Genomic DNA, 17,627 nt, shown 5'->3' with positions numbered 1-17,627 from the left:
ATCCTCCTGCCTCAGCCTCCTGACGTTGGGTTTAGTTGTGTGTGAGGCCTGGCTCTAAACCATTTTTAAGTGTGCAGCATGGTACTGACACCAGCCACCAACCATCTCTAGAGTGTGTTCATCCAGCAAAAGCGAAACTCTAAACCTATTAAGCAACTTTTTATTCCTGTCCAGATAATCACCGTTCTTCCTCTCTGTCAGTTTGATCTCTCTTAGTTCCTCATATAAATGGAGTCAGAAAGTATTGGATTTTTTTTTTTGTGACTGACTTATTTCGCTAAGCACACGACTTATTCTACATCCACATTCTAGCCTGTGCCCAAATTTCCTTCCTTGATGACCACATAGTATTCCATTTTATGGCTATTCTACGTGGACTCGTTGACCAGCCAGTGGGCATCTGCGGGCACTGGAGGTCCTTTTGCCTCTGATTGTGAAGAGTGGTGTTATAAACATGGGCATGAGTGTTAGCTCCGAGACTTGGAGTTCTAATCATTTCTGTCTTCTGTGTCCCAGATTTAGGACTCTGCTATTTATCAGCTAGCACTTCATATTCTTTTTAAAAAAATTTCTTTATTTATTATGCATACAATATTCTGTCTGTGTGTATGTCTGCACACACAAGAGGGCACCAGATCTCATTACAGATGGTTGAGAGCCACCATGTGGTTGCTGGGAATTGAACTCAGGACCTTTGGAAGAGCAGGCAATGCTCTTAACCACTGAGCCATCTCTCCAGCCCCCATATTCTTTATTGTATTTCAAAATAAACAACCCCTGATTGACTCAAGACAGTTCCTCAGAAATTATTTCTTTATCAGTTGTTGCTTTCTTATAACTTCCTGTTCTTGCTCTATAATGTAAGATTAAGTTGTCACATAGATTACTTACTATAAAACCTTTTCTCTGTTTACTGCTAGTTTTTTCTTTTCCTTTCTAGATTGTTAACATTTGTGGGGTTCAGTGTGAGGTTTCAATGTTGATCAAGTCAGGGTGGTTAGCGTTCCCACCATTTTGAACATGTAGCATCTTTGTGGACATTAGAAACCCGGGCTCTGGCTCTTTGAAGTATATGGTAGAAACTGTTATACACTAGAGAGCGCTACCCTCTTGAGTCCTCTCCGGCTGTGTTTCTATCCCTTATCCATCTTCCTCCCCACTAAGCCTGTTTTAAGAGATCATTCCTTCCTTTATCTTTGCTGTGGAACCCTCATATGCTAAGCTTTCATTAGTCCTCTTCGCTATTGTTAGTCTGCTTGGACTTCCATAGTAGGAAACATAAATGTGTTTTTTCCCTGTAGTTCTGGAGGCCGGAAGGCTAAGGTCATTGACAGGCATGGCTCTGTTGGTTATGGACAGCCACTTTCAGGGTCCTCATCAAGAAAGAAAGAAAGAGAGAGAGAAAGAAAGAAAGGAATTTTCTCTGTGTTTACAGTGGATCAAATTGGGTGTCTTGCAATGCTAAACAAAGATTCAGCACTGAGCCACAGGCTCTGTCTTCCCTGAGACAGGGTTTCTCTCTGTGGCCCTTGACTGTCCAGGAACTTGCTCTGTAGACCAGGCTGGTCTTGAACTCACAGAGATCCATCTGTTTCTGCCTCCTGAGTGCTGGGATTAAAAGTGTGTGCCACCACTGCCAGGCATACTGCCCTTTGCTATGACTTCATTTACCTAAACTCCCTCCTAAGACACAGCCGTCGTCCACCGCTGCCAGGCACACAGCCCTTTGCTATGACTTCATTTACCTAACTCCCTCCTAAGACACAGCCGTCGTCCACCACTGCCAGGCACACAGCCCTTTGCTATGACTTCATTTACCTAAACTCCCTCCTAAGACACAGTCGTCGTCCGACCATCCTCACGCCGCTCACTCTGTTCGTCGCTAAAAGAGAAAGTGTGAGTTTTGTTTAATTTGCAGAAAACAGCATGTTTTTTAAAATGAAAAGAAAAATAATTTATTTATAGATTTATTTTTGTCTGCATGTTTATTGTGCACCACCTGAGTGCAGTGCCTGAGGAGGACAGGAGAGCTTGTCGGGGCACTGGAGCTGCAGACAGTTGTGAGTCACCATGAGGGTGCTGGGGGAATCGAACCTGGGTCCTCTGGAGGAGCAGCCAGAGCCGGCCCTCCATCTTTCCTAAAGTATTGTAGGAGCTGGCCTGGGAGATGAAGGCTAACGGTTTTCATAAAGATATTCTGGCAAAAAAGACCCCCTCCCCGTTACATGGACTCTGGATCCACGACTCAGTGCATTCTTCCTCTTCTGTCCCCTTCCTACCCATAAAAGTCATGTCATAGGCCTGAGTTCTTTAAGATGTGTCTCATAGACAGTGCCTCTTCCCAGCACCCAGGATGCCAGCCTTTGGATAAAAATTAGTTCCTTTCTTCTAGTTCTCGTGCCCCGAGTACTGGCTTCTGAACAGTAGTCAGAACCTGATCCAGTTCTACAGCTATGTGAGATAAATCAACCGCTTTATCTTGGCTCGTGGTTCTAGAGGTTGCCATCCATGATAAATTCGCTGTATTGATTTGGACCCGGGGTGAGATGGCATGGCACGTTCTGACAGAGAACACGGGAGGAGCAACGTGCTTGGCTCCTGACCGGAGCGGGGGAGAGGAAGGAACTGAGATTTCAGTCTCCTTGTGAAGTCTCCTCCTGCAAACACAAAAGACCTCCCCGCAGGCTCCATTCTCATAACTTCCTTGTATTCTAATAGTGATATAGTCTGGGGACCAAGCCTTTAACACACGAGTTTTGGGAGAACAATTGAGATCCAAACTATAGTATCTGCCACCCGGACCAAGTCACTTAATCTTTCTTCCAGTGACAAATGTATTGACCACCTAGGATGTTTGTTGTGAGGGTTAAATGAGAAAATACCTATAGATCATATATGTCTCTGTGGTGTATGCTGGCCTGTGCCAGTATGTGTGAAGGCTGGAGGTGGATTTTTAATATCTTCCTTTATTACTCTCTATCCTATTCTTTGAAACGGTGTCTCTGAACCTGGGGTTTGTTGTTTTGGCTACACTGGTCCTGTGGATCTGCTTGTCACTTTCCTTTCCCTGTTGTGCCGGCATCATAGGTGTGTGTCGGCATCATAGGCATGTGTTCGGCATCATAGGCGTGTGCCCACATCATACGTGTGTGTTGGCATCATAGGCATGTGCTGCCATGCCTGGGGATTCAAGCTCAAAGCCTCATGCTTCTGAAGCAAGCACTTCACCCACTGAGTCATCCTCCCAGCCTTTAGAGATAACGCATAACCCTATCAGGGCACGAGGACAGATGTTTGTGTTCCTGGACTCAGCGTGGTGCCAGGGTCCATCTTTTGAGGAACTTCCCTGCTCGAGTGAAGACCCACAGCTGAGCAATGTGCGCAGAGGGGGAAATCTTTGGAGCACTCAGTCCTAAGTGGAGTGTCGTCATCAAACCTCTGCCCATTAAGAGGTGGATGCTGGGTCTCATTCCTAACCAAGAAGCTATTTGCAATTGATACTCACTAGCAAAGGGAAAAAGTCCATTTCTCCTAACCGAGTGTCATTAGGTCTACCAACCACCCTCCACCAGACCCTGCAGTATTTGACCAACACACAACGAACTTGGTGGTGTTTTTTCTGGTTTTTTTCCTTCCTTGTTGGTCTTTTGTTTGTTTGCTTTGACTTTTATTTTTGTTTTGTCTTGTTTTGAGAGAGGGTGAGGGATGAGGAGGATCTGGGAGGCCCTGGGGAGGGGGAAAAGGAGTGTGTGTGAGTCAGGCCAGAGTTGGGGGGCTGGTGCTGAGCGCATAGGAAGCTGTGGCCGGGTGCCAGAGACACAGGCTCAGATTGGGCAAGAACAGGGAACTGATCTGCAGGTCACTCTGATCCTGGCCAGAGATATTTGAAGACATCAACAGTTCTGGAAAATGAAGAGGCAGGAAGTGAAACAGGGGAGGGCTGGAGAGGAAACAGCAAACTGTATCCTAGCCCTTCCACACCTGGCTCCCCTTCCTACACTGTGCAATGAGGGGCGTGTGTGTGCACGTGTGTGTGTTTACAAGGGGACCTCCTTTCTCCAGTTGTGTGAACAGAAACATGTCCTCCACCCCCACTGCTCATGGCCCACGTTTCCAACTGTGTTTCTATTTCTATTTGCTGTCCAAAGTCCTAGGGGGCAGGAGATGACAGATTAGGTGGACTTAGACACTCAGACACAGGGACCCAGCTCTCGCCTAGACCAGCCCCCTTCTCTCTCATCGAGCACCATCTGTCCAGTTATCCCAGGTTTAACCCCTCGCTCCTTCTGCGTGGGCTGCCTTTGGAAGCCGGAGTCGGCTCGCTATACTTTAACAGGTAACAGGTGGTGGGGAGACACGTGGGACTGGGGATGTCTAAAAAAACCAAAAAGTGGTTCAAGGACACTGGGGGAGGAATGGGAACCTGTTTTCTAGTTTGGTCCACAGAGTATGATAGGAAGACCCCTGGCTGCGCCAAGGGACAGACCGCCTCCTGGGAAGAGATGGGACCCTGCAGAATTTCAAGCCCTTTCCCAAGCTAATCTCCAACTCTGAACCACTCCCCTTGACCTTCTCGGGTCCCAGCATCCCTCCACAGGAACTCACCTCTTAGCACAAACCCAAGTTCCAGTCCTAAGAAAACCACAGCTCAGCTCCAGCCCTCGGGCCCACTATGGAGAAGGACTTTCAAGACATCCAGCAGCTGGACTCCGAGGAAAATGACCATCAGCCCAGTGGCGACGAGGAGCAAGGCACCCACGGGCAGAATCCTAGGACAGAAAATCCATTTTGGAAAGGCAAGTGTCCAGTTTCTGGGGCCTTACCTAGATCCCCACCTCAGTTGCCAGCTTCTCTGTCTCACATTGACTCAGCGGGCTGGGTGTACATTTGTCAGAGTCAGGGTAACTATTGCTGTGATAAAAACACCATGACCGAAAGCAGCTCAGAGAGGAAGGGGTTTATATATAAAATACCATGACTAAAAGCACTCGGAGAGGAAGGGGTTTATCTGGCTTATGATTTCACATCACTGTTCATGACTGAAGAGAGTCAGGACAGAAACTCAAGCAGGGCAAGAACCTGGAGGCAGGAGCTGATGCAGAGGCCATGGAGGGATGCTGCTTCCTGGCTTGCTCCTCATGGCTTACTCAGCCTGCTTTCTTATAGAACCCAGGACCATCAAGTCAGGGATAGCCCCACCTACCATGGGCTGGGCCCTCCCTCTTCAATTAAGAAAATGCCCTACAGGCTTGCCTACAGCGCTGTCTTCTGAAGTCATTTTCTCAGCGGAGGCTCCCTCCTCTCTGACGACTCCAGATAGTGTCTTTGATATAAAAGTAGCCAGCTCAGCAGCAGCGTCCCTGTACCTGTGAGCTGCTGACCCCTCTGAGTGCAGGTCCCAGGGATAGGGTGTGTGCCTAGTAGTGAGAGAAGGCCCGCAGCTGGAGATGAACCCGCCCTCCAGAGTGCGCGTGTGCACACGCATATATACGCCTAGGAGGAACAGGGAACCCAGAACCGGGGGTGTGGGGATGAAATGGGCACGGGGAGATCCTGGAGATCCCCACTAGTTTCCTGCCTGAATCCTCCGCTGGCGCATTTGACACGGGCCCTGCCCTTGAGCCTGGCCACCCACATGTTTCAGATTCTGCATTTTTCATCTCAGAGGGAACCTGGGATTTTTGTTATTATGAGACAGGCTCTCACTGTGTAGCCCAGGCCGACGTGGAGCTCACTGTGTAGCCCAGGCTAGCCTTGAACTCTCAGTAGTCCCCCTATTTAGCCTCCTGAGTGCGTGGATCATAGGTGGGCACTGCTGTGCCCAGTCAACTCAGACCTTTGAATTGTCTTTCACATGTCTAATGTTTTATATGTGTGACCTAGTCGTAGGGTCCGCATCAGTGTTCTGTCTGTCCTAACATCCGTGTCACTTCTGAGTCCATTTCAAATGATCCTGGCATCTCATTTTGATAGATTCATTTATTGATAATTCATTTTTGATGCTGGCCTTACACATACAGGCACGTGTATTATCACCGAGACACCCTTTCCCCATCTGCTTTGTCGAATTATTCATCTCCTTCATGGAACTGTTTTCCTATTTCATTATATGTCTTGTAACTTATGGTTGGATGCGGAGCATTGTGCCTTCTGTCTTGCTGGTGCTGGATGCTTCTATATTCCTCTAAATACTCTTCAGCCTTCTGGGATGTGGGTGAGTGCTTACGGCCTCTCTGACCCTTTGGCCTTAGCTGTCTTGGTTTCAGGCTTTCAAGCTGTATCCGCAATCAGGGAGTCTACTAGACTCTGTCCCAGTTTCTCCTCTCTGCCCAGAGACCTGAAAAGTTTCTCTAGGTAGTGAGTAGTGAGCTGAGCAATGGAAGAACTCATCTCTTTCATTTCTTCATCTTTCAGGGATCAATACCTTTCATAGCCCAGTGTCCAGTGTCTTATACATACATGCATACATGAATATATATGTACGTATGTGTGTGTGTGTGTGCACGTGTGCGCGTGTGTTTTAATTGATTTTTTCCTGAAGGAATGTTAAATCTGGCAGCTTCTCTATCTTGAGTAGAGCATTTCAAGCTTGTCCACACAGCGCTTTATATGTCCTAACTCATATAATACCCAGAACCACTAAGTCAGGAGGCCACTCTTGCCACTGTCATCTTAGAGATGGAGGAGATGGGGACACGAAGCCTGTCCATGATGTCAGAGCTAGTTGGCAGCTCAGCTGGTTTATTCTGGGTTCCCTGGGTTGTGACTTGCTAAGTCACAGGTCAGCTGGGAATCAGGACAAGGGTTTCCTGCAGAAACAGTCAGGACTTGGGCTGTAGATTTTCATATGGAGAGGCTGGTCAGAAAGTACTGCTAGAGGGAGCATATCCTAGCCTGTCTTGTGCTGCTAAAGCAGAACGCACAGGACTAAGAAACTTATAATGAACAGGCACGTATTGGCTCATGTTTCTTCAGTCTGTGAACCCGGGACTGAGGGCTGTATCTGGTAGGGTTTTCTCATGCATCAGTCTAAAGTGGGAGGACATAGAGAGGGTGGAAGGGACCGCAAAGGGGGAGCTTTTAATAAGGCTGCTCTCTTGCAATGACGTCAATAATCCACTCAGGAGGGCAGAGTCCTCAAGATCTAACCCCCTTCCGCTAGGTCCTCCCTCCCCACACTACTGCCCTGGGGACCACATTGGTGGCACATTCCAATCACAGCAGAGAGGAATACAGGTTTCCGGAGGGTGTCAGGGGAGGTGAGAGGCAGCGGAGGCTGTGCTTAGGGCTTGGGAACTCAGAGGCATATTCTGTCTAGGTTAAGTTGGGGTCCTAAGTATGGCTGCAACACCCGACTCAGTATAGCAGTAGGAAATGGCCTCAGGAGGATTCCTGGCTCCTGACTGAGATTACCCCCAGGTGTAAATTACACCGGCTCCATTCCATGCTCTACTCGCTAAGCGCTACAGGAACTAGGCTGGAGATTTAAAAACAGACACAGACAGACAGACAGGGCCACATGGACATCCCTGAGACAAGAATGCCAAGAATGCCCACTTTATTGTGCTCAGGGGCAGCTTCTACAGGGCTCTGGCCATGCCCCAGCTCTTGGGATCTTTCAGCTGCGGACTCACCAGAACCCACTCCCCTGCCATCAGGGTCTCATGCTCAGAGCAGCTGCAGGCTGCTCAGCACAGAGGAAAACAGGTTGTTTACAAGAAATTCAGGGTCTGGTGGTCCTCAGTCCCCATCACCCAGGTTGCAGGGGTTGCTTTGGCATGGTGACGTTGAGACTGAGAAGGCCACAGAGTCACAGGTTGATGCCTGTCTGAGGGCAGGAGGGTGGTACAAAGGCAAGGGGAGGGGCTGGTCCTGGAGAGGCAAGCCAGTTCATCCGGGTAAAGATACAGGTGCGTGAGGATGCAAATAACAGCGTGTGGCAAAGCGTGTGGATGTATGCACACGTGTGTGAGAAAACGTGTCTTCGTTAGAGTGGAAAGGGAAGGTGTGAGTGTGGGGAAGACGGACGGGGCAGGAGAGGTGACCGTGGGATGATGGAAGGCCAAAGGGACAGTAGAGCCAGCGATCCTTGGGTTTCGGGGGATGACGAGGACGGTGGGAACTGGGGGGAGATGGGTAAAGTGGACGGACCTGGACAGGGGCTTTCGGGATGCGCTTTCTGGTGGGATGAACTGGGCTGGAGAGCCATGGTAGAACTGGGAAGAACTGCCAGCACTCCAGTCTGAGGACAGGGGCTATGGGAGGACAGAAGTGATCTGTTGGTCTCTTTGACTCATGGGAAGGAAGGAAAACATTTGTAGACCTCCCTTTTTAGGGTGTGTAGGAAAGACCAGTCTGCACCGTTGTTTTTAATGGGTCTCCTGTCCCCAGGTGTAAGATCTCGCCTATGTACACAGCTGGTATATCTTACGTCACGTGCATGTGAATGCTTGCACAATTTCATGTGGTACAAGTGGGCAACTCTCTCTCTCTCTCTCTCTCTCTCTCTCTCTCTCTCTCTCTCTCTCTCTCTCTCTGAGTGTGTGTGTGTGTAGGACCAAAATCCATCCAGTTCCCTCAGCCACCACCTGATTTTCTCTCTCATCCAGGCTGTGTGCTTCATTAGACTTCTGTGTCTCTGTGTCTTATTCTCCGTCTCTCTAGTCCTCTGAAATTGTTTTCTGACACACATATTCTCTCCCACAGGGCAGCCTCCTTCCCCTCCCTTTGCACAGCGTCTCGGCTCCAGGCTCCACCTCCATCTGCTTGCTCTGGCCTTCAACGTCCTGCTGCTGGTGGTCATCTGTGTGATTTCATCGCAAAGTGAGGTCATGGCCTGGCCCTGGTGAGGCCAGGATAGAGAAGAGCTCTGGAGAGTGGCGGGGCACGGACAGGGGCCAGGGGAGGAAAGGAGATGAGGTGGAGGCAGTGTGGGGCAGATTCTGGGAACAGATGGCAATCAGTGGTGGGGAGATGATGGCTGTAGTGATGGGGGACACAGCCCCACACCCAGCTGGTCCCCAATGTCCCCTAACAAGGCATTCAGCTGCAAGGGGAGCTGCGGACCCTGAAAGAAAGTTTCAACAACTTCTCCTCCAGCACCCTGATGGAGTTCGGTGCTCTGGATTCCCACGGTGAGCTGGGCAGGATGGCTGGGACTTTATCCATACGGATTGGCTCGGCATGGTGCTGGGTCTGCAGTAGGAGTGTGTTCGTAGGCTGTGGGGATGAAAGCCAGGGCAGAGAATCCAGCCAAGGGAACAGACACGGCTTCTGGTGATACGGCCCTGACCTAAGGGACGGCGCAGGAGGTGACGTGGCTATTAGTTCCAGGCAGAGATGAAAAGAAGCCATGATGGCCAGGGGTGAAGAAGACCACTGTACATTTATGACAGGGGGTGGTGATTGACCGACAGTTGTAGTAATATGGGGCGGCAGGGTTGCGTCCCCAAATCCCCAGCCGCCTGGCTCGGCTTGGCTAGCTTATGCCCCGAAATAATTACACGGACACTGTATTCTTTTAAACACTGCTCTGGCCCATTTCTAATCATCTGTGTAGCGCCCCTAGGTGCGCTTACCGGGAAGATTCTAGTCTAAGTCCATCCTGGGTCGGAGCTGGGGCATGGCGTGCGTCTTCCCTGGAGCAGGTAGCATGGCGTATCTCTGAAGGCGTCTGCTCTGGAGAGGAGAGCTGTCGAGTCTGACCTCACTTCCTCTTCCTCCCGGCATTCTGTTCTGTTTACTCCACCCACCTAAGGGTGGGCCTATCCAATGGGCCTAGCAGTTTCTTTATTGCTTAACCAAGGAAATCAACAGATTGATATATGACACTCCCACATCAGACAGTGGTGAGGGGTCAGAGATGGAGGGGCCAGGCCCACAGCAAGCTGTGTAGACTGTGTGGGGCTTGGCCTGAAAACATGGGGAACCAGTGAAGGAATTTAAGCAGCATGGGGGCCTCCCTTGGGTGAGGCTGGGAGTCTAGGTGTAGATTAGCAGCTTGTGGGATGAGGTAACAGAGCCTCCGGGGTACCCAGGAGTGCAGCCAGAGAACCATTCGGGAGGCAGACTGCTGGGGAACCCGTTCAGCATTCCTCTTCCTCAGGTAGCAGAGAAGACACACTGACATCCTGGGGAGCCAGACTGGAGAAGAAGCAGCAGGACCTGAAAGCAGGTCAGAGGTCACCCCAGCCCCCACTCCTGGGTCATGGTGATGTGTAGTGTGGTATGTATCTGTGTGTTTCCCCAGACAACAGCTGGAGCTCTGGGCCTGGTCTCGGCAGGTGTGGAGCCACGTGTTGGCCGCATCTCTGTCCATGTGTTTGTCCCTTAGATCACGCCACGTTGCTCCTGCACCTGAAGCACTTCCCTCTGGATCTGAAAATCCTGACCTGTCAGCTGGCGTTCCTCCAGAGCAACGGTAGGGTCGGGCGTGGCTCTGATCCTAGTGTGTCTGTCTCTTCCAGCCGGATCTCATTCCCCTCTGCACTTCTGTTCCCTCAGGCACAGAATGCTGCCCCGTGAACTGGGTGGACCACGGGGGCAGCTGCTACTGGTTTTCTCGGGGTGGGCTGACCTGGGATGAGGCGGACAAGTACTGCCAGCTGGAGAATGCCCACCTGGTGGTCATCAATTCCTGGGAAGAGCAGGTGAGCAAACTTGAAGGCAGACTTGATCAAGCAGCCTGGTCAAGGTTCTATTATTTACTTATTGTTGTTGTTGTTGTTACGAATCGAGTGTGTAGCCGTGGCTTGCACTTGGGGGCGGAAGCTGACTTTGCAGAGTTGGTCCTCTCCTTCCTTTATGTAGGTTCTGGAGACGGAACTCAAGTCATCAGGTTTGCATTTATCTGTCGAGCCATCCTCCTGACCCTTGTGTTTCTTATTTATTTACTTAGCTTGTTTCCTTTTTTCTTCTTTCTCTGTCCTTTTAGAATTTCTTACTTCTCTACACTGTGTTCCGATCTAATCTACCTGCTCCTGGACTTTCCCTCCAAATTCTACCAGAACCACCGTATCACCTGTCCCTCCCAACTTCACACATTTTTTTTTAACCTAATGAGTCCAGTCGGTGCTTCTAGAATGAGCATGGGTAGAGGGCCCTCCGCTGGAGCATGAGCATCCAACCGGGGCTAAAGCCAGAGGTCGTGGAGGGCTGGTGTGAAAGTGTGTGTTTCACACATGCGCATGCAGGGGCTCATGTGCAGGAGCTGTGGAGTAGTTGTGTGCACAAGAAAGAGCTGCACTAGACTAAGCCAACCCAAATCCCAGGATGGATGGGGGCCCCAGCCTGGCTGAGGGAGACAGAGGCAGTTTTTCCCTGGATGCATCTCTTGTTTTTAACCTAAGGAAGAACACAGAAGAGGGTGGCTGGACTCTGGGAGGTTCACGATGGAACAGTAACTGTCCTACAAGGTGGGAACGAGGGGCCAGGTGACCGAGTGATGCAGAGACAGTCACAGGACAGAATCTTGGGAGTCAATCAAGAAGGGCTGAGAGTCCCCCCTTGCTGTGTTGGCAGTTGGGTGTGGAAAAGGAACACACTGGGAAGACTTAAATTGCTCTCCTGCAGTGGGCCACTGGGTCCTCATTGACCATAAGTGTGTCCTGTGTTTTCCTTCCTCACTACTGTCCCCAGACAGTAACCTGAAAACCACAGAGAGGAGCCAGTCTGGCAGAGTGGAGGACAGATTTGCACAAGGAGGGCAGTGGTAGCATTCGCTGCAGGACGTGTTCATGAGTTAATTTCTTTGATCCTCACGACCTCTTTGGGTGGGCACCCTTATCATTCCCACTTGGAGTTCAGGACACCAGGGGAGAGAGGTGAGGTGACTGTTTCAGAGCCAGCAAGCCATTGTGGAGTCAGAATTGGGGACCCACTTGGTTCATTGCTCAGTGTTCTCAGTCTGCCGCCTGAAGACTGAAGGGTCTGTGGGGGCTTTGTTCTGTTGGGACAATGCTAAGCAATTAAACCATTTGAATACAGAAGTCAGAATGGAGTTATTGAGTATTTTCTGTTTGTCCGGCTATGTAAGGGATTCTCACAGTAATTTCAAACATATTTTGGGTTACTGGTTAGATTGAAGTTGCTAGTATTTAATTTTGACATATGAAAACATATGAAAATTTATTTGTAATTTAGCCTCACTTGTAGCATAAATTCTAATTGGTCTTAATAAAAACCCAGAGTCAGATATAGGGGTTAAGGCTGAGGATCAGAGAAGCAGCAGCCGCCTCTAAAGAGACATTTTACCTCTACCAATGCTCAGACCGAAGGGGCGGTCCTGTCCTCCGACTGCATCTTCACACTGCATCTGTCTTCATCAAACCTCAGACTGCACTGAGCTCCTGTCATTACTCCCGCCTCCACCTCCCTAGTGCTGGGATTAAAGGCGCGGAATCCCAAGTGCTGGGATCACCTTTGTGTGAGCTCTGTTTCTCTTGTGTAGCCCAGGGTGGCCTTGAACTCACAGAGATCCCAGTGCCACCACTCCCTGGCCTCTAGTGACTTAGCTCTGCACTTGGATCCCCAGGCAATCTTTATTTGTTAAAACATAAACATCGCTACGCCCACAGTTTCACAGTGGACTGTGTTCTCATTGGTCTGAACATCCCACTTACTACTTTCAACCTTGAACTGATCTTTGGCTGACACACAGGGTGTGGTCCTTGTGTTTTCTAAGTCTCTGTCCATCATTTCAGTTCCCATCATTTTTGGGCATCTGGGTTTTAAATTAGTGGTTCTTGGCCTTAGGGAACAAATGTCAACCCTGTGTCTCTTACTTTCAAAGTAAATACATTGTCTTAAAAAATGACCCAATCAACAGTTTTGGAACAAAAGGCTTCTAGGCTCAGCTCTTGGTGCACAGTCCACAGCTGCTCATAGTGTGAACATTTAGCTTCCTCTGTGGGGGCAGGGCATGAATTCCGTGATAATTTCCCTCCTTTCCCTGCTGTGAATTGGTGCAGTTCCTTCTATGTTCACTTAGGAAAGGGCAGATGAACGGTCTGGACTATTTCCTTTGGTCATTAGCACTATTTGACTCTGCTCAGCCTTGAGCTTGGGGGTTTTAATCACATACATTTGTCTTAGTTATTCAGTTGCTTCGGTGATGGGAAGCATCAGGTAGCCACAGTGAGAACATTCTATCTCCAGGTCTCTTTACCCCATCCCTGTTGATATTTCTGAATCTGTGAAGCAGTCTCACCAGCCCTGGATGGCTGCTTCTCCATGAACTGGACATACATGTAGCATTCTAGTCTTTATAGGCACTGCTGTCCCCGAGTCTGCTCTTGGATGAGCAACCTTGGTTTCTAGGGAGTGTGAGTGGAATTGGGCTTGTTTTTCTCCAAGCGCAGTCAGAGACTCTTCACACACCATCAGATAGGATTATTTGAGTGTGTGCCGGGCAAAGTGACTCTGTTTATTTTATAGAACCAGGTGACTATACATTCCCTACAATACATAAATGGTGGATTTAAATTCCCAGAGCAGTCACATTTGTAAGAGCAAGCCCCTTGGAAAGGTTTTAGTCCTAGGAAGAGCAGGGACCTTGGCACAGAAGCTTGTGACATTCCCCTAATTGGGAAATTGCCTTTACCCAGGCATTTTCCTATTTCCGGTAGAGACTGTCAGGTTCCATGTAGTCAGGTCAAAATGTTATTCTGGGCAGTGAGCCCAAGGTTGGAAGTGCTGATGTCCGCAAACCTCAGGAAATGACATCAAAATCACAGCAAGAGACCTAGGGACCAACAGAGAGAAGAATGAAACCAAGGTGCTTCTTGGGTATTGGGATTTGTGGGACAGCACAGGCAGGGTCGCCAAGACTCTGGTGCAGAAGATGAGAAGCTCGGTGTTGCTATAGCAACGGTTCTAGGAATGGAGTGGGAAGTGGGTGCAAGCTGGAAACAGTGGTTGTCACAGCTAGATGCCGGATTGACTTTCTGAGTTCCAGTAACTACCTTCTGAGGTGAGAGTTACTTTGGCGCCCACCTTGGAGAGCCACTAAGGCTCAAATGAGATGATCCTCACAAAATGCTTGGTATGAAGTCAGGCCCTGCGAATGCCCATTTAACAATAGCTGTGCTCACAGAGGGAAGAGGGAGGGTGTAGCTGTTGGGAACTGAGGGCATTGGGGCAGGTTAGGCTGGGGGGGTCACTAGGCGAGCGCATAGATGAGGGGTAAAGCAATTTGCTCTCCTAATTGTTTTTCCAGAAGTTTGTTGCAAAGCACATCGGCTCGTTTCACACTTGGATAGGTCTCACTGACAAGGACGGCTCGTGGAGATGGTCAGATGGAACCGATTACAGGAGCAACTACAGGTCAGTCCCTCCCCGCGGGCATCTCCTTGTTTGCACCAGGGCATCTCCTTGTTTGCGCCAGGGATGACCACCTGGCCTTTCACCTCATGCGCTCCCATAGGTCCCTCGGGGTCAATTCCCCCAACCTCCTCCCCCCATTTCCAAGCCTGCACATTTTCAGCCCTTGAACCCTTCCAAGGCTGGGATGTTTTGGGTGGGAGATAGGGTTTTAGGTGGGTTAGAACCCTCCCAAGGTTAGACCCTGAGTTTTCTTTGACTTACCTTCTTAGGAATTGGGCCTTCTCTGAGCCCAATAACTGGGAGGGCCACGAGCAGGGTGGTACTGAAGACTGTGCCGAGATCTTGACAGACGGTCACTGGAACGACAACCTCTGCCTTCAGCTGAACCGCTGGGTGTGCGAAAAGAGGCGCAATATCACTGGCTAGGAGCCTGCTCTGCCAAGTCTCCCTTGTCTCCTCTGCACCCCCACTGCATCACCCCAACTTCATCGGTGGTGATACCGAAGCAAGGGAGAGAAACAGAGTCCAGCATGAGGAGGAGTTATGGGAAATGGGAAGAGGGCGGCTTCATTGTCCCCAATCTGGGAAGGGAGAGAGTCCAGCGCTCTTTGCCATCACTGCGGTTCTCAATGTCAGCCTTCGGAACGGAGGAGCCACAACAACAAGATGATACTTGAGAGTCACATGGTCTGGTTATTTGGGAAGGGGGCGAAAGAGGAGTTGGGAGGGTCTGGAGGAAGAAAGGTGTGAGTCCCCAACGACCATTCTGTGATACACTGATGTTCAGAGCGAGGGAGGAAAGAGGCATGAAGCAGGAACCTTGGTGGCTAGCGTCGAGATGGTTGGAGCTGTTGCCAGAACCTCAGAGATTCCTTGAAGAAGAGAGTTCTCTAAATTCAAGGGTCTCCCCTAACTGAGTTGTCAGGCAATTCCCTCACTCTAAGCCCCTGGGGAAGACAGACGACAGACAGACCAAGTTTTCCTTCTTCACTCCACTTTGCCCCAGAGTTTAACCACTTCCAGGGTGCCCTGTTGGTGTGTTTCCACAAATACAATGCTACATAGAATCAAACGCCACTGCCACCACACTTTGCAATGTTTGTGATTGTTCTTCTAATAGATGACACTACCTGAGAGGTGTTTGCTTCATTGACTGTAGCAGCTGTAGAGAAATCTGAAGTATGAATGTTCCCGGCCTTATTCAGTTATTCACTACAATAGGTAAAGACGTGGCATTTGTATTTGTCTTTATAATGTTTGAAGCATCTGATGAGTCAGGAGTTTCCAATGCTTGGTTACAAATTCTCAGTGACCGTTCCCTTAAATTAACACAGTTTTCATCAATTTTTCAAGATACTGGAAACCAGGACAATTTAGACAGCCATCTCTGGTCACAGGCACAGAAAGTCCCTTTCCTGTGACCTTGCCATTGGCAGCCCATGTGGCCGCTAGTCCAGTTCTCAGAGTCTTCATTGCTTTGTGACAGTCTGTGTTTCTCCCAGCAGTCTCAGCTCTGACCCCAGGACTGCCTGTTCCGTCCGGCAGCCTGAGCTTTTCCCAGCCTAGTTTCTCCAAATGCTTTCAAATTCCTTCTGCAAACTGCTTCACACACTTAAGAGGCACGTTGCGGACGGCTGCAGCGTCAGCCCCTCCTCCTCGGTGCTGCTTGTCTTTCTGCCTTGACAAAATACCCAAGAGAAAAACCTAAGGGAAGAAAGGAACTATCTCAGACCATAGCCTTGGCTTCACTGACCGGTAAAGTGGAACCAAGGTGGCCGGAGTGCGTGGCACGGAGTGCGTGTGTGGCAAAGAGACAGAACTGAGAAAAAACACCACCCGAGGCTACACACCTTGTTCCTCCAGCTAGGTTCTGCCTCTGACAGTTTCCTGGGAACCTCCCAAAACAATGCCATTTGTTAGGGACCAGATGTTCAACATATGAGTCTGGGGGTAATTATGAGACTTGGAGAGAAGTGAACTAGTGTCTCTCAGTCCGAGACAGGGCACTGATGACGGCCAAAGGAAGGATTCCACCCAAGTCTAGCTTAGGGAATCATTGAGTTTGCCGGGGTTCCTGGAAGGGGCATGGTTGACATATGGAGAGCTCCACCCCAGCATGGATATGGGCTCACACAAGCAGCATTCCTGGGGCTCCCTACACACCTTTCAGGGGTTCGGCCTCCTGTCCTCTCCTCCAGCTATTGCTACCAGTTTTATTACCTTTGAGAAGTGGCCCAGTGAGCTGTAAGTCATACAGACTTCCTGTACCTTCAGAAGTGGCCCAGTGAGCTGTAAGTCATACAGACTTCCTGTACCTTCAGAAGTGGCCCAGTGAGCTGTAGTATACAGACTTCCTGTACCTTCAGAAGTGGCCCAGTGAGCTGTAAGTCATACAGACTTCCTGTACCTTCAGAAGTGGCCCAGTGAGCTGTAAGTCATACAGACTTCCTGTACCTTCAGAAGTGGCCCAGTGAGCTGTAGTCATACAGACTTCCTGTACCTTCAGAAGTGGCCCAGTGAGCTGTAAGTCATACAGACTTCCTGTACCTTCAGAAGTGGCCCAGTGAGCTGTAAGTCATACAGACTTCCTGTACCTTCAAAAGTGGCCCAGTGAGCTGTAAGTCATACAGACTTCCTGTACCTTCAGAAGTGGCCCAGTGAGCTGTAGTCATACAGACTTCCTGTACCTTCAGAAGTGGCCCAGTGAGCTGTAAGTCATACAGACTTCCTGTACCTTCAAAAGTGGCCCAGTGAGCTGTAAGTCATACAGACTTCCTGTACCTTCAGAAGTGGCCCAGTGAGCTGTAGTCATACAGACTTCCTGTACCTTCAGAAGTGGCCCAGTGAGCTGTAGTCATACAGACTTCCTGTACCTTCAGAAGTGGCCCAGTGAGCTGTAAGTCATACAGACTTCCTGTACCTTCAGAAGTGGCCCAGTGAGCTGTAAGTCATACAGACTTCCTGTACCTTCAGAAGTGGCCCAGTGAGCTGTAGTCATACAGACTTCCTGTACCTTCAGAAGTGGCCCAGTGAGCTGTAGTCATACAGACTTCCTGTACCTTCAGAAGTGGCCCAGTGAGCTGTAGTCATACAGACTTCCTGTACCTTCAGAAGTGGCCCAGTGAGCTGTCAGTCATACAGACTTCCTGTACCTTCAGAAGTGGCCCAGTGAGCTGTAGTCATACAGACTTCCTGTACCTTCAGAAGTGGCCCAGTGAGCTGTAAGTCATACAGACTTCCTGTACCTTCAGAAGTGGCCCAGTGAGCTGTAGTCATACAGACTTCCTGTACCTTCAGAAGTGGCC

The 17,627-nt window shown here is 49.7% G+C and overlaps 1 protein-coding gene across 1 annotated transcript; it reads left to right on the top strand.

Annotated features, from left to right (window-relative positions):
• Positions 1–4,180: 4,180 nt before the first annotated feature.
• Positions 4,181–15,001, top strand: Asgr2 (asialoglycoprotein receptor 2). The gene is made up of 9 exons (XM_075942396.1): positions 4,181–4,336; positions 4,585–4,796; positions 8,707–8,823; positions 9,039–9,134; positions 10,106–10,174; positions 10,334–10,420; positions 10,504–10,649; positions 14,216–14,322; positions 14,592–15,001. Exons 2-9 carry the CDS (start codon positions 4,673–4,675, stop codon positions 14,746–14,748), a joined length of 903 nt encoding a protein of 300 aa, XP_075798511.1. The 5' UTR covers positions 4,181–4,336; positions 4,585–4,672; the 3' UTR covers positions 14,749–15,001.
• The last annotated feature ends 2,626 nt before the right edge of the window (positions 15,002–17,627 follow it).

Source organism: Microtus pennsylvanicus, chromosome 11, assembly GCF_037038515.1.
Source record: "Microtus pennsylvanicus isolate mMicPen1 chromosome 11, mMicPen1.hap1, whole genome shotgun sequence".
NCBI classification, from domain to species: domain Eukaryota; kingdom Metazoa; phylum Chordata; class Mammalia; order Rodentia; family Cricetidae; genus Microtus; species Microtus pennsylvanicus.
The sequence above is the reverse complement of the archived record's forward strand: the minus strand, read 5'-3'. Positions and strand labels throughout refer to the sequence as shown.

Bases quoted from the DNA above. Each gene is read 5' to 3' on its own strand.
- Asgr2 (XM_075942396.1), top strand. From the start codon at position 4,673: ATGGAGAAGGACTTTCAAGACATCCAGCAGCTGGACTCCGAGGAAAAT. The intron at 10,175-10,333 runs GTCAGAGGTCAC...TTTGTCCCTTAG, and splicing joins GCAGCAGGACCTGAAAGCAG to ATCACGCCACGTTGCTCCTG. The intron at 10,421-10,503 runs GTAGGGTCGGGC...CTGTTCCCTCAG, and splicing joins GGCGTTCCTCCAGAGCAACG to GCACAGAATGCTGCCCCGTG.